Source organism: Musa acuminata, chromosome BXJ2-11, assembly GCF_036884655.1.
Source record: "Musa acuminata AAA Group cultivar baxijiao chromosome BXJ2-11, Cavendish_Baxijiao_AAA, whole genome shotgun sequence".
In the NCBI taxonomy this organism is placed as follows: Eukaryota; Viridiplantae; Streptophyta; class Magnoliopsida; order Zingiberales; family Musaceae; genus Musa; species Musa acuminata.
Genome location: NC_088348.1, coordinates 32,449,582 through 32,471,106, shown reverse-complemented (window position 1 = coordinate 32,471,106; position 21,525 = coordinate 32,449,582). Strand labels below are relative to the sequence as shown.

Below are 21,525 nucleotides of genomic sequence, written 5' to 3'. Positions count from 1 at the left end.
TCTATTCTGTTGAAGGCAACGGAGCATCAATTCTAATTAAAAGAAATACTTGCAGAATTATCAGAAACAACCACAATGGCATGCATAGGAGGATAAGATCGAAAGAAGCCATAACTGAGATATCTTGATGAGAAGTCAAGGCAAAGTTGACACATTCTTTTTCAGGAACTTTTACGTTGGTAAACTCTCTTGCTTAAATGCCCCTTCGTGCTGAGGATGAAAAAGAGGATAAAACCCAAGTTTATTACGTTACTGACCTGGTGGCTTGTCACAAGCGAAGGTCTCAATTGGTTCTATGCTGGCCACCAGAATCTCAATTGTGAGGCATCATGAAAATTCCATCTTTAGAACTGCACCAAAAAATTAACTCGATCAGAGTACAAATAATTTCATTGAATGGTCATAGGTCAGGTAATGTGAAGAAAAAAAACGCTAGAACCCTAGAATTTGTCTTCGAGGACTAAATCGAGTTGTGGTAATTCGAGAAAAGGGCCAACCGTATGGTTGTCCTCCTTCCACCTACAACTCTTTCGAGCTATTTGGACCCCCAGTTTCACAAGCTAATCATACATTCCTCGGAAAAGGCAGACCCCAAGAACATACGGGATATACTTGAGAGATCCCCGACTAACCTACTCCTCCCCCACCTTCAACACCAAGATCCAAGTACATAATCACACAATCCCCTGTTTTCTTTCTCCGAAAACCGTTCCCAACCAAAGATCTAAGAACAGATCAAATTACATAAAGCTGTAACATCAGAGTACACATCAAATCCGCAAAAGGCCCCAAAAGAAAAGAAAGAGACGAGGCTTTTCATCCAATCCTCAGCAGAACAGAAGATGAAAGCAAGCAAATCGGATCAGTTTACCAATCTGACGGGAATGGCAAGAAAAGGGACAAATCTCAAGCAATCTGACCGATCCGAAGCGCGTTTTGAGAGCGAAAGATCACGATCCGGAACCGAAATTGGTACCCTTAGCGCATCGAGAAGCAAGAAGCATGCAGCGATTGGAGGAGGGGCGGGAAGAGGGAATTCTCAAACCTTGGCGATCAATTAGCGATCTCCGACGGACTCCTTTGTTGCTCCCTCGGTAAAAAAGAGAATTCGGTATACATATACATATGTATGTATACGTTTCGTGCTTTGGTATCGAAAAGAGTACTATCGATTACTGATTGGCATGTACTACTGATAAAGATGATTTTATGTTATTAACATACGATATGGGATCATTTGGTCGATCGTTTATGAATGCTTATTCCCATACTCATTAATCAATGTGAGATTAAATGATTTTATCAGTCTAGGATAAGAGCACAACATAACACCAAAAAATAAAACTATAAATTAATTTTTGTTTGGAATGAGATATTTCTTGTTCATGTATATAATGATACAAACATTAAATTTGGTCCAATTACAGACCGCTAAAAGATACGCATACGATAAGATTTGAGTTAATTAAAGCGTGATCCCAATCACCAGACATTTATTCCGACATTTCGGATTTTGCGGTGCCGACATAACGTAGCGATATATTATAATACGAGCACACTTTTCCAACCCGCTTATTTTCTACTCACTTGATACCCGACCTGCATCGTGCACAAGGCAGCGACGACGTTTCCAATAATAAGAAGGGTACGTAGAGGGGTAAGTGTAAATGAGTACCAATAATTGTCGTTAAACAATTGTTTCGTCCCGGCTTCTCCCCGGCCTGTTCACAGATCTCACTCTCGGTAAACCCGTCGGAGAAGCGGCAATAATGGCGAGGGAATGGATCGCTGAATCTCCTAAAGCATTGCTTGGATGATTATCTTGAGCTGAAATCCTTGCAATGGGGTTTAGATTTCGCCGAGCTTTCTTCGTAAAGATGGGATTTTGGAAGGCGATTCGAGGGCCATATGGGTGGGCGGCTATTTAATGGCTCTAGTTGGTGGCAGGTCTCGCATTAATTCGAGGAGATAGGAAGATATCGAAGGCGAGTAGAGGGGAATGAGGAAGGACCGCCGAGGCGTTTGATCGGGGACTTGTCAGTTGTTCCATTAAAGAGTAGTATAGTGCTAGAAGATGGTCAAGTCTCGATCTTTTAGGTTCTGCGTTGGTGTTGCTGTCGTGTGAGGGGAAGGAAGGCAGCGATAAGGACAAAGAAAGTAGCAACGGGCGAGAGGAGGAGAGGCGACGGCGAGGATTTGGAAGGTTAGGGTTTGGTCGGTCCTGGTGCGTTAGGCGCGAGTGGTAACGATCGCTTTCGGCTGTGTCGTGTCGCAATGCAGCAGCGGTGCTCGACCGGTCTGGCCCACCCCAGTGCTCTCCAATCCGCTCTTCTCCATCCACATGGTGTGTGTGCTTCCCTTCTCGGCGTTCTCGCTTTCATTGCTTCGTTCTTGAGTGAAAACTCGTCGTAAAAATCGCATTTTTATGATTCTTTGAACTACCTTTTCGAAGGGCCAGTGAGTTCGAATAATCTGATATCCATTGTGTTGAAATTGCTAAATAAGTGGATTTTATGACTAGCTTTTGGTTGAAAAGACATATTTAATTTAGATTTTTTCTGGTTGCAAAGTCTCACCACATTAATGCTACCAGTACCCTTTGTGGTTGGATATGACGAGTGTGCCTGTGAAGCTCATGTGGATTTGCTCCCCTTGCTTTCTTCCTCCAACTTCTGGTATTTTCATTGCCCCGCCATCTTTTTCCTTGCTTTTGACATTTTGGCTATCCTTTCTCCCTTCTTTTACCTTGAAATCCACTACCTATTTGATGCAAAGTCTGTGGAGCTGATAAAAATTTAGTTGGCCATGTGGGAGTAGCAACATTTGAACTTTGTGTGTTGGTAGATTATGTTGCACATGGCTTCTTCATTTCTATCAATGTTAAACTTTCTTCTCCTTAGTTTCTGATCAGCATGACATGATAAGGTAACCCACTTTTTATTGTTTTGTTTAACAATAGAGGAATTGTGTTGAAAGCCGATGTTCAAGGGACTATTCTGTGGGAGATTGATTGTGTTAGGGTTAAGTTTGGGATTGGGCAGAGCATTATGTGTGTGGGAGGTTATCTTTGCTTGCTGAGCTTTGAAATAAATTGTCTGAAATCTTCTTTTTTGTGGTTTGCTTATATTACAATTCTCGGATATTTATGCTGTCATAATGCAGATCTTCCGGTGAAAGTAGCTCTGAGATAGCGATTGTACCTGAAGAATAAAGTTCCAGTTGAACAATGGATCCCGAGATTGGGAGCATCCCGATATTTCAGAAGGTCTAGCCTTTTGCTTTATTAGTCTCTGTTGTTACTTTCTTCTTGCAGATTTCTTGAGACAGTGATAGTGATTGCGACTTACAAGTGGATGTGACAAACTTTGGTGATGAAGACATTGGTGTTTTGCTCTTCTTATTTGAAATTTAGATTATTTGCTGAAAGACTTTAGTTGATTTTCAGAAAGATTCTTGGAAGACCATGCTGTTTCTGGCATATCAGAGCTTGGGTGTGGTTTATGGAGACTTGAGTATATCTCCTCTATATGTCTTCAAGAGTACATTTGCGGAAGATATCACACATTCAGAAACAAATGAAGAGATCTTTGGTGCACTGTCATTTGTATTCTGGACTCTTACACTAGTTCCTCTCTTCAAATATGTCTTTATAGTTCTAAGGGCTGATGACAATGGCGAGGGTAAGTCTGTAGCCATTGAGATATCTTTTCTGCAGCAATGAGATTGACCTGTTTTCAATGTCTAATTGATTATTTTGCAGGAGGTACTTTTGCATTGTACTCTTTGATATGTCGACATGCAAACGTAAGCCTTCTGCCAAACAGACAGGTTGCAGATGAAGATCTCTCTACTTACAAATATGAGCACCCTCCGGAAACAACAAACAGGTCAAGGATCAAAATTTGGCTTGAGAAGCACAAGAGCCTGCATGTTGCTCTGTTGATTGTAGTTATGCTCGGTACCTGTATGGTAATTGGTGATGGAGTTCTCACTCCAGCCATATCAGGTACGTGCGATCATCATTTTGCTTTCCTATACTTCTGTAAAGATACCTTATGATTCTGCTAACCTTCTCCTTTTGTCTCCAGTTTTTTCTGCAGTTTCAGGGCTTGAGCTGTCCATGTCCAAGCATCACCATGAATGTAAAATTAGCTAATTCATGAATGCTTCTTTTTTTTTCTTTGGATGCTTCTTTTTTTTTGGGGGTGTGTAACAGAGACTGTTTCACTAGCGTTACGATGAATGAGAAAGTTGCAAACTCCCTTTTCAATACTTTCACCTTTTTCATGGTGTGATACAGTATGTTGAAACAATCACTAGATTGTTATATGCAGGAAAATCCTTATTAGCTTGATAACTCCATATATCATGTCATTTATCTATTGTTCCTTTTTGGTGTAGAGCTTCTGCTCAAATCTAAGCTGCATAAATCTTCACAAACTCAAGGATTTAATTATCCTTGTGTAAGAGCCATTTTCCTTCTTTCTGAGCCTTTTGTTCCTCTTAGTTCCTTTCTTCAGGGTTCCCTTATGGTGTCTATATTCTCCTTCATCCTTAATTCTGTTCAGGTTTTACATACGGAGTGTGGACCATGGCCATCTAACTGTAATTCTCTGATAACTACTGTTATTTGAATGCAACTTTCTGATAGATTTGACCATTTGGTTGTAGCAAAATGCCAATTAAATCATCAATGACCTCATTATTTGAATATTATCTTTGCAAACCTACGACTTGTTCTACTTATATTATTCTGCATGAAACAGCCAATAGAGCAGAAACTAAAACAACCACAACCTTGAATATAGCAAATATGAATACTTCTGTTTGAAGTAACTAACTTGATCTGAGAATGTTATTTTAAGATTGTTAGTCAATTAATGAATTATGCTTCTAAAATTGTCCTCTGGAACAACATGAATGATGCCAGTGCTTAGCTGTAAATTTAATGTTGGTTGATATCTAAAGGAGTCCAAGGAAAGTTAGAACACAGACTGATAAGCCCATGAAATTGAATTGCACTAAGATAAAATCATCTTGTAATTGTGTCTGATGCAAATTAGTTATGAGAAACCATATAAATCATAGATCAATATCTTGTCTGATGAAACATCCATGTATGCAGATGCGGTGGTACCAATAACATGCTTCATTTTAGTATGTTTGTTTGCACTTCAACACTATGGTACACATCGGGTTGGAATTCTGTTTGCACCAGTTGTTCTGACTTGGCTATTGTGCATCAGCGGCCTTGGCATATACAATATCATCCGCTGGAACCAACATGTCTATCAAGCACTTTCTCCATATTATATGTTTAAGTTCTTGAAAAAGACAAAAAAGGGTGGCTGGATGTCATTGGGTGGGATATTACTGTGCATAACAGGTAAATTCAAAATATTATCTTTTTCATTAATAATCTACTAGTAGCTGCTTTAGGACTTCTTTCTGGCATTATGAATATGTTAATCTCATGAATCCAAATATAGTTATGCAAAAGAATAAATGCAAGTGTCCCACATCAACAATTACTCAAACCCTTGCATTTGTAGTTATGGAAAACCTATGAACTAGTGATTTCTTATTATTTCCATTGAAGATTAAACCCCAATAACTTTACCAGTAGTTAAATTTTGAACACATTAAATTAAACAATTCCTGACTTACTTCAAAAGCACTACAATAACAGGATCAGAGGCAATGTTTGCAGACCTCGGTCACTTCTCGTACACTGCAATTCAGGTTCTTTTTTTTTTTTTGGAAATTTATTAATTTATCTTCTTTTTCATCTATCAACTTGTAATTGATCTTATATTTCTATGCCTATCTTAGGTTGCTTTCACTTTCGTAGTTTATCCCTCGCTCATTTTGGCATACATGGGTCAAGCTGCTTACTTGTCGAAGCATCATAGAATCTATACCAGTTACCAGATTGGCTTTTATGCTTCGGTTCCAGGTATGTGCTCTTAATTCACAGTAATGCGCTTGTCACACATATAGCTTAACATAAATGACATGGAGCAACAATCTACTACAAAAGTAATATTTCCATTTTAAAATCATTAAATTATTTATAATATCAAGTACTATAGTGTTCTCTATATGACAATATTTATCTAATAAGTCAGATTTAGGTAACTTCCTGCGGGTGCATGATTGCTAGTCCGGTTGGCTGTTTTCAAGAGGTCAAACAGATCTTTTCACTTCAGTATCTTTGAGAGAGGATGTACAGCATTATGAGTGTGATTGCTGGTGAACTAGCATGAAGTCACTGTTAGTTAAAGACCTAACCCCAGAGATAATTGGTTTAAACTATATGATGTCGGAGAGAGGATTAAGTTTATCACGTGTCTGGTGCTGTACTTGGGTATCTAACAATCAATGATTATGACTAAAGAACTAGGTCTGACATGTAATGTATGAAAGGCTTTTTTATAATGAATTTAGATTTCAATGATATAATAATTAAAAAGGAAATCAAAAATGGAAATCAGGGTGTAAAAGGATACTTGGCACTGACTAGCAATAAATGAGATTCTGAGAAAGTATTGTGTAAAGGATAGGAGTTCACAACTTCAAAATGACTTCAAAGATCTACTACTTTTTGAGGAATTAATGTAGCAAAATTATGTTTCTTGATTTGTATGACATGTCCAAGGATGAAGTATACTCATTAAGAATGTCTTAAAGAGAGAGGATGTGAACAAGTATCCAATCGATGGGCAAAGCAACATTTGTAGTCTACCTCAAGAAATATGCATCTGTATTAAAAGAATTTGAAATTCATGTGTGTTTTCAGAAATTTTGAACTTATGTTGAGAAAGGCAGAAAGGCTGAATACTTAGGTCAATAGCTGAATCTGTCTTAGAAGAATGGATAATCCACTGTGCCTCTAGCAAATGATAGGACAATTTGAGTTTATTTGCATCAGTAATCAAAAAATTGTCTCCAAATATAGTTAAATGATAGGATAACAGCTTAGAAATAAAAAACTATGCACATTAAGTAATAGAATTGATCCGATTTAAAGTTTCCTGCCATTATATTAAAGTATTATTAGGAGAACAGATATGATACATTCAGAGTCAATCACTATATCTTAAATATAATCAAAATCATTGTTCTTTAGCGTTTTTGTTTTTACCATGCTACTCTCAGCCAGCATCTTAGAAAAGAATCTACGAGAGAGCTTGTGTAATGAATATAATTTAATTATTTTAGTATACATTTCAACTTGATGGTTTGACACCGACTTTCCTGGTCTTATAGTGAAAAACATGCTGCAAATTTGGCTTTATGTTTATCTGATTATGACTGTTGCAAGTAAATGTGCATGACACTTCTAATCAATATGGAAAACCCAGAATTTTGCTTAGAGATTTTAATATTGTTTCTATAGAATGCTTAAGATGGCCGGTACTTGGAATAGCAATACTAGCTTCAGTTGTCGGGAGCCAAGCAATTATCAGCGGAACATTTTCTATCATTAATCAGAGCCAATCACTCGGGTGTTTTCCAAGAGTCAAGGTAGTTCACACCTCTGAAAAAATTCATGGTCAAATCTATATACCAGAGGTCAATTGGATGCTGATGATCCTCTGTATCGCTGTTGCCGTTGGATTCAGAGACATAAAGCACATGGGAAATGCTTCTGGTATTTTTAATTATTTAGATATTAATTTGATGTCTGTTGCCATTTTCCACTTAGCACTCTTTTATCTTTTTCACTCCAGGGATTCCTTACGTTCCTGTTTGCACAATGCAGGACTAGCAGTAATCACTGTTATGCTGGTGACCACATGCCTCACTTCCCTAGTCATGATCCTTTGCTGGCACAAGTCTCCATTCTTGGCCCTTGTGTTTCTTCTCTTCTTCGGCTCCATCGAGGTCCTCTACTTTTCTGCTTCCCTGATCAAGTTCCTTGAGGGTGCCTGGCTCCCTATCCTACTTGCACTCTTTCTCATGATTATCATGTTTGTCTGGCATTATGCCACAATCAAGAAATATGAGTTCGACTTACACAACAAGGTCTCCTTGGATTGGCTTCTTGCCCTTGGCGAGAAACTTGGTATCGTTCGTGTTCCTGGCATTGCCCTTGTTTACACTGATCTCATCACTGGCGTGCCTGCCAATTTCTCCCACTTTGTCACCAACCTCCCTGCATTCCATCGCATCCTGGTCTTTGTGTGTGTGAAATCTGTTCCTGTTCCGTTTGTGCCTCCTGCTGAAAGATATCTTGTGGGGCGTGTCGGACCACCGAATCATCGTTCTTACAGGTGTATTGTCCGGTATGGGTACCGTGACGTCCAGGAGGACATTAATGCTTTTGAGTCTGAGCTCATTGCAAGTTTATCTGACTTTGTATGGCTCGAAGCATCACTCGGTGGACATCAGTCTAGTGAGTCAGTGGATGGTTATGAATATGGACTTACTGTTGCTGGGAGCAATTTGCTCACACGCCGCCACCTCGATTATAATACTGAGCTTCCTTCTGAGGAAAATGCAATAGAGCTGGCACCCGAGACTACAGTAAAGAAGGTCAGATTCTTCCTAGAGGAGAACAATAACTCAGCATTGTCGGAGGCCGTGAGGGAAGAGCTTGAGGATCTACTGGCTGCGCGTGAATTCGGGTGTACCTTTATACTGGGGCATTCTCATGTTCAAGCAAAGCCAGGATCATCGATCATGAAAAAGCTGGCAATCGACGTTGCTTACAACTTCTTGAGAAGGAATTGTCGGGGCCCTGACGTGGCCCTCCGTATGCCTCCTGCATCCCTTCTGGAGGTCGGGATGGTTTATGTCCTGTAATCTGGTTCTGTAAACTCAAGTACGTAGGAATCATGTCATGCTTGTTTGCAAGAACCATGTCATGCAGCTGTAAGTCAAATTACTTGTGGCATTCAGCAGATAGTGTCAACGGTGCAAGTCTTATGTTGTAAGAAAATAATGTTTGATAGAGATCCTCGGACAACTTTTACCTAGCTCCTGCTTTACATAATAATGATTGGTAATGTCAACAGTGCATGTCAGAGAGTCAATTCCTTAGCCTTTGATACTGCAGAGGGAGGATAAAAGAAGTACAACCATGTCTGTTCTGACATGGCAAATTGTAGCCAATCCACAAGAACCCAAAAGGAGGAAGATGAAAAGAACTGCAACCCAAGTCATTCATGAACCATCAAGTCTTCACAGAGTACCAATCTATAGTTACATTTTGCAGGGGAAGTCACTCATTGTTATATTAGCAGGTTGGGAGAATTAGGATCCACCTAATGCAGCTGCGAGTCCTTGGAAGATTCCATCGGAGATTTCTCCTACGACTGCACCTGAGGCTTCAGAGTGTTCATTATGGAGCTGGAGCTCATGTTGAATTATGAGCAGGGCAGCTATGAAGGAGTGGTCAGTGTTTGGGCTGATGGCCACCCCAAAAGCATTCTTGGATACTGAGCTGTTCACAAACTTGTATTCTTTGCTCATCTGCATTGACATGTCACACAATTCTATCAACTTGCAATGGTTTCTGAGCCAAACCTACCTTAATTCCTCACATCAACAAAGTGGCCTTTCGGATTGATTAATATGAAACAAGGTTTCAGCATAAAAATGATTTTATATTGAACTAGACTACCTATCTTCCACAAGATATTTTGCATGTAATCCAATGTTGGAAGAAATGTAAGCTTTGATCTAAATCTAAAGGCAAGAAAATTATGTGATTAGATGGGATTTTGGCTTAAAAGTCTTATGGAATACACATGATAGTTGGAGTTATCCTTTTATTAATAGAGGGTTTCATATAATGATTTAGACACAACATTGAGATAAAAGATAAGTAGAGCCTTAATCATGTTTAGATATTCGGGATTTGAGGTTTGAGACAGATATGTATGCTCATCATCTTCTCATAAAAGAATTCCGACAAAATTCGAGGCCTATAACCTGTGCGACCTCCGTGGAAGAATCTCCCTTGTACACCGTGCATGATCTCTTGCGGTAGCTTCCCTTCATCTTGAAGTCACACACCTCCTCCTCCGTGTTGGCAGCTAAGAACACGTCCAACTCGGTCTTGAATTGGAGAGCAGAACTCCTCCTGACGCTAAACAGCAGGTCTTTAGGATCCGAGCTATCTCCCTTGAAGACCTGCCACCGGTCATGGACGCTACGCAGCTGCATGACAGAACAACCAGAGTCAAAGTCTTGAACTTTGCAGAAAGAAGGAAGCGAAGCAGAGATGAAGAGGTGGACCTTCTGCTGCATCGAAATCACAGGCTTGCCGGAGGCGTCGACGACCACCTGCCTGTTTCTGAGGTTCCACTTATGGGCTTCGACCTTGAAGACGACGTTTCCGTTGATGTCGGTCACCGCGAGGTGGTCACAGTTCAACCAGGCGGCGTCGATGAAGAACGTGAGGTCGATCGGGTACGACACGCAGAACCGCGGGTCGACGATGGCGTCGGGCCGAGAAATCGGACTACTCGAGTCCGACATCTTCTCTCTCTCTCTCTCTCTCTCTCTCTGACAGCCGAATTGGAGGATAAAGATCAAGCGGAAGACTGGATCGAGTTTAAGATGACGCAATAGATGACATGAGCCACAAGCTCAAGTGAGAAGGCAAAAGAAAAGTAGGCCATCATCTCTCAAAGACCGCTTCAGAGAGTGCATCAGTGCAAGCAGACAAGCCTAATAAATCTGAGGTTCTTCTTCAGTGTTGACGATGTCAATTAGCTTTCGTTTTCTTTAGGGGGAAAGGTGGAATTAGTCCACTGAAAAAGCATGATCAGCTATAATATATAGTTGAGATTCCTAATCAAAAGAAACACATAAATCTCCTAATAACAAAAAGGATAAACAGAACACCGAAAATATCAGGAAACATGAATCTTCAATGCTTGAAAGAAGTGGCTGTGAGCACTTCAAACAAGCTTTATGTATGATCTCTAGACAGTGCATAGGGCTGAGAAAGACCCAATATCCACCTCACTTTCACTTCCCTGTTATACATATATATGATCTCTAGACAGTGCATAGGGCTGAGAAGAGACCCAATATGAATTCTTACATATATAGCCAACCCACAATAACACAAAAGGAGGAACATAAGATTAAGTACTGCAACCAAAGTCTTCCATGAACTTCCAAGTCTTCACCAAGTACCCATCTGTGGTTTCCCGCTGCAGAGGAAGTCACTCGTTGTTATACTAGCAGGCTTGGAGAATTAGGATCCACCTACTGCAGCTGAGATTGCAAATGAGATTTCATCATAGATTTCATCAGAGGTTACAATGTCTACTTTAAAGAACTCATGTCGAATTATGGCCAGAGCAGTAATGAAGGAGTAGTCGGCGTTTGGGTTGACGGCCACCCCGAAAGCATCCTTGGATACTGAGCTGTTCACTAATTTGTATTCTTTGCTCATCTGCATTGACATGTCACACAATTCTATCAACTTGCAATGGTTTCTAAGCCAAACCTACCTTAATTCCTCACATTAACAGAGTGGCCTTTCGGATCGATTAATATCAAACAAGATTTCTGCATAAAAATGATTATATATTGAACTAGACCACCTATCTTCCACAAGCCTTTTTGCATCCAGAAGTGAATGCCAAGATCCCTGAGTTCCATTTCATGTAATCGAATGTTGGAAGAACCGTAAGCTTTGATCCAAATCTAAAGGCGAGAAAATTATGTGATTAGATGGGATTTTGGTTTAAAAGTCGTACCAAGTACATATCATAGTTTTGAATTATCCTTCTATTAACAAAGGGTTATGATTTAGACAACATTGAGAGAAGAGATAAGGGAGAGCCTTGATTATGTTTTGATATTCAAGATTTGAGAGATTATAAGTTATCATGTTTAATATGAGTTTTTTTTTTTTAAAATATTTTTATTCTTTTCCATTATACTATATGATTTATTGATGTCCATCATCTTTTTCAATAAGACATTAGTGTTAGGATCGAGTCGGCACTGAAACGGGGCTGAATTAGTGCGTACGTAAAATTACGTCGAAACTTCGTATGATGAAACCATATCAAAAAGTGTTTAACATTAAAAACATTCGTCAAAAGTATGCAGCTAAAGTAACGAGGAAGTAAAACAGTTGCAAACTAAGTAAATGACGACAAAGAAAGAAAGCGCACAAATTTATAGTGATTCAATCGTCTTGCCCTACATTCACTACCGATTCCTCTTCCGTCAAGGCTACCAGCATTCACTAATAATCTTTTTTCAATGAGCGAGGACCAACTACCCTTATAACTTTATTCTCCTTTTGACAAGCTCAATAGAGAGAAGAACTCTCACAAGATTACAATAGAGTTTTCCTTTATTTTTGTTCTCGGTGTATTTTAAGTAGAGAGAAAAGAGATATTTATAGACCCAAAATGGATTCAAACTTGAAGCCAAAACTAGTATCATCTCGAGTCTTCGGGTACTAGCGGTACCACCGCCTGCCAATCTGACACTAGGCGGTGCCATCACTTGACAAAGCCTCGTAGACTGGGCTCTGGTGGGTACCATCGCTTAGAAGCATTAACTACCAATAGTACTGTCGAGAGGCTTAGCCTCATGCGATGCCACCTCTTGGCATGGCTCTAAGTGTCCGAGTGAGCTATCCATCCGGCCCAACTCAACTCTAACTTAGGCTCAATTGGCCCCTAATTGAGTTAGTCTAATTCTAATCCAATTATAACTTAAACTATTTCGATCTAGACAATTATTACAAAGCATTAATCATATGTTGTTCGATATGTCATTAGTTTATCGATGCTTCGTATAATCTTTTGGCACATCATCCTCTTTTGTGGCCTTTTGCCCAATCGGCATGTTGACTTCCGTAACTTCGATCTCCTTGGCGCAATGTCTGCTCTTCTAGGCCCGATGCCCGAACTCATGGCACGAAGTCTTCTGCCGACACATCGACCGATTCTTCTGCTTGACGTCCAATCTTCTGACATGTTCGAAGATTAATTCTTCCTGCTTTAATTATCACTTAATGATCGAAGCTAGTCCTGCGTTACTCAAAGCACATATTAGATCATAAACTCTATCAATTAGTTTTATCATCAAAATATGAGATTCAACAATTAAGACCTTAATCAAGATCTCACTAGAGAGAGAATTAGATCTATTAGAGAGATAAATAGTTGTATAGAGAAAATCATAGGAGAGAGAAATAATAGAGATAAAAAGTCTAAGGAGAAAGAAAATTGTAGAAAGAAACGAAAGAGAAATAAATTATTAGAAAGAGAAATCAGATCTTAAGATAATATAGTTAAGAATTAATCACAATAGGAACGAGAAGTAGATCTGACAATCATAAAATAGGACGAAACTAGATAAAAAAGCAATCGATAAATTAGATTATAATAGGATAGATATGATCAATAAGAAAAATAATTCGCATACAAAAGAGAAGATTGAAAGTATGGATAATGACTTTTATTTGTTATTTTAAATCTTGTTATTATTTTTCTCGTATCAAAAAGTTTAAAAGAAATTTATCTTTGATTATTTAAAAATATAAAAAAATATATAGAATTTTTATTACTCTTTGTAAAAATATGATAAATGATATAGATTTTGTATTACTCTCCCAAGAATAATAGATGATAAAAGAGTACTAATCTCTCATTTAATATTATATGAAAATCTTATTTTATGAATCTATAGAATTAAGATAGAAGTCTCAGTAATTTTAAAAGAAATTTATAAAAGAGGTATAAATCCTCCTATATTGTTTGAAGTAAATAAAAAAAAATGCATGATATATGATATATAAGTAGAAGAAAATGAAAATATCTTAATAGAAAAAGTTAACGAAGATACCTCATCATATATGATAGATTTTTCACGTCGGTTTGTAGATTCATTTGAGAAAAGTCGATATCAAAAATATGTTTACCTTTAAAAAGTGTTCGTAAGCATAGTAAAAATAAATCAGTTTGCAGTAAGGGAATGAAAAGAAAAATATAAATACAAATAGAGTTTTATAGTGGTTCGATCGTCATAACCTACATCTATTCCCGAATCCTCTTTACTCGAGGCCACCAGCTTCCACTACCGATCTTCCTTCAATAGGTCAAGATCGACTACTCTTTTACACTTTTTCTCATTTTGATAGGCATAGGAGAGAACCATTATAACCTCTCTTTCTTAAACCTCACTTCTCCCTTTAGACAAACTTCTAAACACTGATAGAAGTGATCCTAAATCCTAAGAGAGTTTCCAATTTTTCTTAAGTATTTTTTTTCTCTTTTTAAACTCAATTTCATGCTCAAAATCTTCCTACTCCATGCAGGAATAGTTGGGGTATTTATAGACCCCAAATAGATTAAAAAATAGAGTAAAAAAGATTTCATCCTAGGTTTTCTACTTCCTAGCAATACCACCGCCTGCAGCATTAACACTGGGTGATACCATTGCCTGATATAGTCTTGGAGACCATGTCTTTGAGACAAAGTCTTTGGCAGTGCCACTGCTTAACCCAACTAAATGAATCTTTCTCTTGGCCCAAAACAATCCTAACATAGGCCCAATTGGTCCATAATTGAGTTGACCTAATTACATTCTAAATCAACTCAATTAGACCTAAACTAACTCGATCTAGACAAATTATTACAAAGCATGAATCATATATTGTCTGGCATGTCATTGGTTCTTTCGACGCTTCGTCTGATCCTTTGACGCATCGTCCTCTCCTTTGGCGTATTGCCCAACCGGCATGTTGTCTTCTCGTAACATCTGATCATCTTAGCCCAATGCCCAAATTCATGGCACGAAGCCTTCTGCCGACACATCGATCGATCCTATGGCCCGACGTCTAATTTCCTAACATGTATAACTCCAGCTCAACATCTGTTTCCTCTTACTTCAATCAATTTTTCTCTTCTTAATCGAAGCCAGTCTTGCGTCACTTAAAGTGCATATTAGATCACAAACACATCAATTTGATTTCATCATCAAAATCTGATATTCAACACCATATACATAATATTAATTTTATTGAAGTAGATGATTATGTTGGATTATACTATTTAATTTTCATAAAAAAATATAAATATATTTTACCTCTCTATAAATTTTTTTTTTTATAAAGTTGATCGTTAACCCGTCAAAATAAGTTGTTAATCAAAATAAGAAAATTTTATAAAGTCTGATAAATATTCTATGAAGAAAAAAGTTTGATATTTATGCAGTATTCATCAGATTGATTTTATATTTAGGGATTGGTTTAAGAAAACTAAGATTCCAAACAAATCAAAGTTTTACAATTGATTATAACAGATAAGATAGAATAAACCGAGCACAGAAAACTACTATGGAATATGGTTAGGAATTTAGAGATTCTAAAAAACATTACGTATAGCAACAACATAAGATTGCATCAATTTTCAAGACCTTCCATAATTTTTTTTACAAACTTTAATTTAGGAGAATATGTTCAAGATAGGAGTTACTATCGAATCAAAGTCTTGAGTTATCTTTCTATAATCAGAGAATAATATTTTATTATAAATTCAAATGGGAATATTATATATATATATATATATATATATATATATATATATATATATATATATATATATATATATATATAATCAAGGGTGTTACAATCACCCTCACTCAAAGGCTTAACGTCGTCGTCAAGACCCAACATAACCCAGATCAAACCCTAGCATAGTACATGTGAGGCGTAGTCTAGTGGTGGCTCCACGTCGTGACAAGTCCTCTGACTCTCTCTACGGATAGCCCTTTCCTACTCGAGCCCCCTCACCATGCCTAAATGCTAGGTCGGCTCTAATACCAAATGTCATGACCTGGGCCGATGGACTAACTGGCCTATCAACTTTGTTTGGTCTAAACTACTGACCAAAATGCTTAAGCTGAAGTTGATAGTAGTACACTCATCGGACCCACTTTCGATAGAAGTCAATCTTAATATTACCCACTTTCGATATGAGACTAATCAAAGGTGTTACAATATTTTACCTCTCTATAGGAAAAGAAAATTTTAGAAAGTTGATCGTTAACCTGTCAAAATAAGAAAATTTTATAAAATGATAAATATTCTATGACGAAAAAAGTTTGATATTTATGATTGATTTCATATTTAGGAATTGGTTCAAGAAAGCTAAGATTCCAAACAAATCAAAGTTCTACAATTAATTAGAACAGATAAGATAGAATAACATGGTTAAGAATACATGGAAAACTATTATGGAATACATGGTTAAGAACTTAGAGATTCTAAAAAACATTACGTATAGCAACAACATAAGATTGCATCAAGTTTCAAGGCTTTTCATAATTTATTTTGTAAACTTTAATTTAGGAGAATATATTCAAATATTAAATCAAGCTTTGCGATTAGATAGAATTTTAGTTTAAAAGTCTTAATCAAGACAGGAGTTACTATCGAGTCAAAGTATTGAATTTATCTTTTTATAATCACAGAATAATATTTTATTATAAATTCAAAAGGGAATATATATATATATATATGAGGATGAGGTTTGAGACAAGTAAGTTTTGAGAATTTAGTTGTTGAAGTGTCTCTATTATCATCTTACGATTTCTTCCTTGGTGTTGGCAGCTAAGAACACATCCAACACGGTCTTGACTTGGTCAGAAGAAGTCCTCCTGACGCTAAACAGCTGATCTTTAGGATCCGAGCTATCTCCCTCGAAGACCTGCCACCGGTCATGCACGATACGCAGCTGCATGACGGAACAGCCAAAGTTGGATGTGTGGCAGACACGAGAAGGTGGACCTTCTCCCGCATCGCGATCACAGGCTTGCCGGAGTCGTCGACGACTACATGCCAGCTTCTGAGGCTCCGCTTACGGACTTCAACATTGAAGATGACGTTGCCGTTGATGTCGGTCACGGCGAGGCGGTCACAGTTCAACCAGGAGGCGTTGATGAAGAACGTGAGGTCGATCGGGTACGAAGCGCAGAACCGCGGGTCGACGATGGCGTCGGGCCGAGAAATCCGAGGACTCGATTCGCTCATCTTCTCTCTCTCTCTCTCTCTCTCTCTCTCTCTCTTACAACTGAATCGGAGGAAAAAGATCAAGCGGAAGACTGGATCGAGTCAAGTATTTGTTTAAGATATGACGCATATAGATGACATGAGACACAAACTCAAGTGAGGAGGCAATAGAAAATAAGCCCGTCATCTCTCAAAGACCGCTTCAGAGAGTGGATCAGTGCAAGCAGACAAGCCTAATAAATCTGAGGTTCTTCTTCGGTGTTGACGATGTCAATTAGCTTTCGTTTGCTTTAGTCCACTGAAAAAGCATGATCAGCTATAATATATAGTTGAGATTCCTAATCAAAAGAAACACATAAATCTCCTAATAACAAAAAGGATAAACTGAACACTGAAAAGATCAGGAAACATGAATCTTCAATGCTTGAAAGAAGTGGCGGTGAGCTCTTCAAACAAGCTTTATGTATGATCTCTAAACAGTGCATAGGGCTGAGAAGAGACCCAATATCCACCTCACTTCACTTCCCTGTTATACATATATATGATCTCTAAACAGGTTCAGCTGCGGTGCAAACTACATATTATAATCTTACATACATATATAGCCATCCCACGATAACACAAAAGGAGGAACATAAGATTAAGTACTACAATCCAAGTCTTCACCAAGTATCCATCTGTGGTTTCATGCTGCAGAGGAAGTCACTCGTTGTTATACTAGCAGGCATGGAGAATTAGGATCCACCTAGTAAAGCTGAGATTGCAGATATGAGTGCAGTTGAGATTTCATTTGAGATTACATGAGAGATTACATGAGAGATTACATCAGAGATTCTAGTGTCTTCTTTAAAGAACTTATGTCGAATGATGGTCAGAGCAGTAATGAAGGAGTAGTCGGTGTTTGGGATGACGGCCACCCCGAAAGCATCCTTGGATACCAATCCATTCACCAATTTGTATTCTTTGCTCATCTGCATCGCCATATCACACAATTCTAACAATTCAACTCCACATAAAACTTGCAATCAATGCTTTGATCTAAATCTAAAGCTGCTGAGATCCGTGTGCTGTACAGTTTATTCTGGAGAAGGTAAGTACCTGCGCGATCACCATGGAATAGTCGCCCTTGTACACAGTGCATGATCTGTTGCGGAAGCTTCCCTTGATCTTGAAGTCACACACCTCCTCCTCCTTGTTGGCAGCTAAGAACACGTCCAACTCGGTCTTGAATTGGAAAGCAGAACTCCTCTTGACGCTAAACAGCAGATGCTTAGGATCTGAGCTATTTCCCTTGAAGACTAGCCACCGGTCATGGATGCTGCTCAGCTGCATGACAGAACAACCAGAGTCAACGTCTTGGACTTTGCAGAAAGAAGGAGGCAAAGCAGAGATGAGGAGGTGGACCTTCTGCTGCATCGAAATCACAGGCTTGCCGGAGGCGTCGACGACCACCTGCCTGTTTCTGAGGCTCCACTTATGGGCTTCGACCTTGAAGACGACGTTGCCGTTGATGTCGGTCACCGCGAGGTGGTCACAGTTCAACCAGGCGGCGTCGATGAAGAACGTGAGTTCGATCGGGTACGACGCGCAGAACCGCGGGTCGACGATGGCGCAGGACGGGGCAGCAACCTTAGAAATTAGTGAACCCATCTCTCTTTCTCTCTCTCTCTCCCTCTCACTCTCGTTTCAATCGTTGTGTTGTTGGCGCACAAATGAATCGACATATGTGGTTGCAAGTGGAATTATCTTTCGGTGGGCGAGTGGATCCATGGTCAAACCGCGTTTCTCGATCAAACCGCGTTTCTCGATCAATAGAAGATAATAACAATAATTGAAGAAGCTTTATTGTTTCTCGATCAAACCGCGTTTCTCGATCAATAGAAGATAAGAACAATAATTGAAGAAGCTTTATTGTAGAAATGAAATAGCTTTAGCTTGAATATATTAACATGTTCCCTCTCCTATTTATATAGATTAAGATTAGGAGAAAAGATTTCCCTCAACAGAATAAATAGAATAGAGATATTTCCTCATATAATTGAGGAAATCTTATCTTCTATCAAGTTGGAAAAATCTTATCTTCTATCACTTACCATAAAAAACAATTCATAGTTCCCCCTCGTCGCCCTCATCACAATTCAATGGCTTACTTCATTCACAATAATATTCAACATTCTGATGACAAGCACAAACAAATTCAACACTAACAGAAGGTTGGACTGACTTGAAAATAATAAGTATGCTGCATGTAACGTCAATTATAGAACGAAAATGCTGCAGATTCTGATAATAAATTTGTCACATTGCCTACCAGTCTATGTTTTGCTCAAATCAAGAGTGCGTGCACCTTTAAGGAGATCAAAATAGAGGTCTAGTGAGGAACAAAATAGAGTTTACCGACGACAATGCAGAAGAGCAACAAAAGCAATGAATCCGATGCTCATAAAGAGAAGAGTATTGGGAGAGACATCTTGGCCCCCGTAGCATCGTCGGTGTGGAACTGGAGCATCGTGCCGGCACCTCCCCCCTGCTGCACCACCACCGCCACCACGACCACCTGGCCTGATGTGGCCCTCCGTGTGCCTCCTGCATCCCTTCTCGAGGTCGGGATGGTTTATGTCCTGTGGTCTGGTTCTGTAAACTCAAGTACGTGGGAATCTTGTCATGCTTGTTTGCAAGAACCATGTCATGCAGCTGTATGGCAAATTGCTTGTGGCATTCAGCAGATAGTGTCGTCAACGGTGCAAGTCTTATGTTGTAAGAAAATAATGTTTGATAGATCCTTGGACGACTTTTACCTACCTCCTGCTTTACATAATAACGATTGGTAATGTCGACAGTGCATGTCAGAGAGTCCATTGCTTAGCCTTTAATACTGCAGAGGGAGGATAAAAGAACTACAACCATGTTTGTTCTGACATCGCAATTTGTGGCCAATCCACAACAACCCAAAAGGAGGAAGATGAAAAGAACTGCAACCCAAGTCTTTCATGAACCTTCAAGCCTTACGTAGTACATATCATAGTTTTGAATTATCCTTCTATTAACAAAGGGTTCATATAATGATTTAACAACAATGAGAGAAGTGATGAGGTAGAAGTGTTGATTATATTCAAGGTTTGAGAGATTATAAGTTAACATGTTTAATATGAGTTTTTAATTTTTAAAATATTTTTATTTTTGTTTCTATTATACCATATGATTTATTGATGCCCATCATCTCATGAAGAGATTTTTCAATAAGGCATTAGTGTTATGATCGAGTCGGCACTAAGACTTAGTGTGGGTGAATTAGTGCGTACATAAAATTACATCGATAATTCGAAACTTCGTACGATAAAACCATATTAAAAAGTATTTAACTTTAAAAACGTTCGTAAGAGGAAGTAAAGCAATTGCAAACTAAGTAAATGACAGCGAAGAAAGAAAGCACACCAATTTATAGTGGTTCGATCATCGTGACCTACATCCACTACCGATTTCTTTTCCGTCAAGGCCACCGGCATCCACTAATGGTCTTCCTTCAATGGGGGATGACAAGCTCTATTCTCCTTTTGACAACTCTATTCTCCTTTTTACAAGCTCAATAGAAAACCTTTATACCCCCATTCGCTCATCTCTTAAATAGAAATCAACACTTAGACTAGAGAAGGAGAACTCTCACAATATTACAATAGAGTTTTTCCTTGTTTTTGTTCTCAATTCTTGAGTTGAGTATTCTGAGCAAGGATGAGAGAGGCATTTATAGGTCCCAAATGGATTCAAACTTAGAGCCAAAACTAGTCTCATCCTAGGTCTTCATGATACCCACCACCCAATAGATACTAGGCGGAACCACCACATGACAGAGCTTTCGAGACTAGCCTCTAGTGGTACCATTGCTTGGCAACATTAACTACCGACAGTACCGCTGGGAGGTTGAGCCTCAAGCAGTTCCACTACCCAACGTGGGCGGTGCCACCGCTTAGCATGACTCTAAGTGGCCGAGTGAGCCATCCATCAAGCCCAATTTAATCCTAACTTAAGTCCAATGAGCCCCTAATTGAGTTGGCCTAATTCCAACCCAATTACAACTTAAAATTACTTCGATCTAGACAATTATTACAAAGCATTAATCACATGTTGTCCGACATGTCATTGGTTCATCGACGCTTTGTCCAATCCTTTGCCACATCGTCCTCTTTCGTGGCCTTTTGATCGATCGATATGTTGACCTCTGCAACTCCGATCTCTTTATCCCAATTTCCGCTCTTCTAGGTCCGATACCAAAACTCATGGCACGAAGCCTTCTATCGACACATTGAGCGATCCTCCGGCTTAACGTCTAATCTTTTGGCATGTTCCACTGTAGCTCAAAATTAATTCTTCATATTTTAATTGTCTCTTTATTATCTAAGCTAGTTTTGCGTTACTCAAAACATAAATTAGATTATAAACTCTACCGTTTTATTATCAAAATCCAAGATTCAACAATTAGAGCCTTAAATAAGATCTCATTAGAGAGAGAACTAAATTTGTTACGGGGA

General features: G+C 38.7%; 4 protein-coding genes across 7 annotated transcripts; 1 reads left to right on the top strand and 3 right to left on the bottom strand.

Annotated features, from left to right (window-relative positions):
• The first annotated feature begins 1,707 nt into the window (after window positions 1-1,707).
• LOC135626934 (probable potassium transporter 9) lies at window positions 1,708-8,981 on the top strand. 4 transcript variants are annotated; one of them, XM_065132769.1, is made up of 10 exons: window positions 1,708-2,344; window positions 3,163-3,265; window positions 3,446-3,680; window positions 3,761-4,006; window positions 4,089-4,142; window positions 5,126-5,386; window positions 5,690-5,742; window positions 5,833-5,956; window positions 7,400-7,654; window positions 7,766-8,981. In XM_065132769.1, exons 2-10 carry the CDS (start codon window positions 3,227-3,229, stop codon window positions 8,806-8,808), a joined length of 2,310 nt encoding a protein of 769 aa, XP_064988841.1. In that variant the 5' UTR covers window positions 1,708-2,344; window positions 3,163-3,226; the 3' UTR covers window positions 8,809-8,981. The 4 variants fall into 4 exon arrangements, with proteins under 4 accessions (XP_064988841.1, XP_064988844.1, XP_064988842.1 ...); XM_065132772.1 differs by lacking the exon at window positions 1,708-2,344 and adding an exon at window positions 2,358-2,457; XM_065132770.1 differs by lacking the exon at window positions 1,708-2,344 and adding an exon at window positions 2,513-2,675.
• Window positions 8,982-9,143: 162 nt separating this feature from the next.
• On the bottom strand, window positions 9,144-10,654 carry LOC103972354 (protein LURP-one-related 15). Its single transcript, XM_009386660.3, has 3 exons — window positions 10,246-10,654; window positions 9,940-10,167; window positions 9,144-9,477 (listed from the first exon to the last, which is right to left on the bottom strand). The coding sequence occupies exons 1-3, from the start codon at window positions 10,486-10,488 to the stop codon at window positions 9,259-9,261; spliced, it is 690 nt and encodes a 229-aa protein (XP_009384935.2). The 5' UTR covers window positions 10,489-10,654; the 3' UTR covers window positions 9,144-9,258.
• Window positions 10,655-11,215: 561 nt separating this feature from the next.
• On the bottom strand, window positions 11,216-17,020 carry LOC103972664 (protein LURP-one-related 15-like). The gene is made up of 3 exons (XM_009387008.3): window positions 16,778-17,020; window positions 16,578-16,724; window positions 11,216-11,416 (listed from the first exon to the last, which is right to left on the bottom strand). The coding sequence occupies exons 1-3, from the start codon at window positions 17,018-17,020 to the stop codon at window positions 11,216-11,218; spliced, it is 591 nt and encodes a 196-aa protein (XP_009385283.2).
• Window positions 17,021-17,489: 469 nt separating this feature from the next.
• On the bottom strand, window positions 17,490-18,701 carry LOC135627422 (protein LURP-one-related 10-like). The gene is made up of 3 exons (XM_065133523.1): window positions 18,404-18,701; window positions 18,098-18,325; window positions 17,490-17,970 (listed from the first exon to the last, which is right to left on the bottom strand). Exons 1-3 carry the CDS (start codon window positions 18,647-18,649, stop codon window positions 17,734-17,736), a joined length of 711 nt encoding a protein of 236 aa, XP_064989595.1. The 5' UTR covers window positions 18,650-18,701; the 3' UTR covers window positions 17,490-17,733.
• Window positions 18,702-21,525: the final 2,824 nt, after the last annotated feature.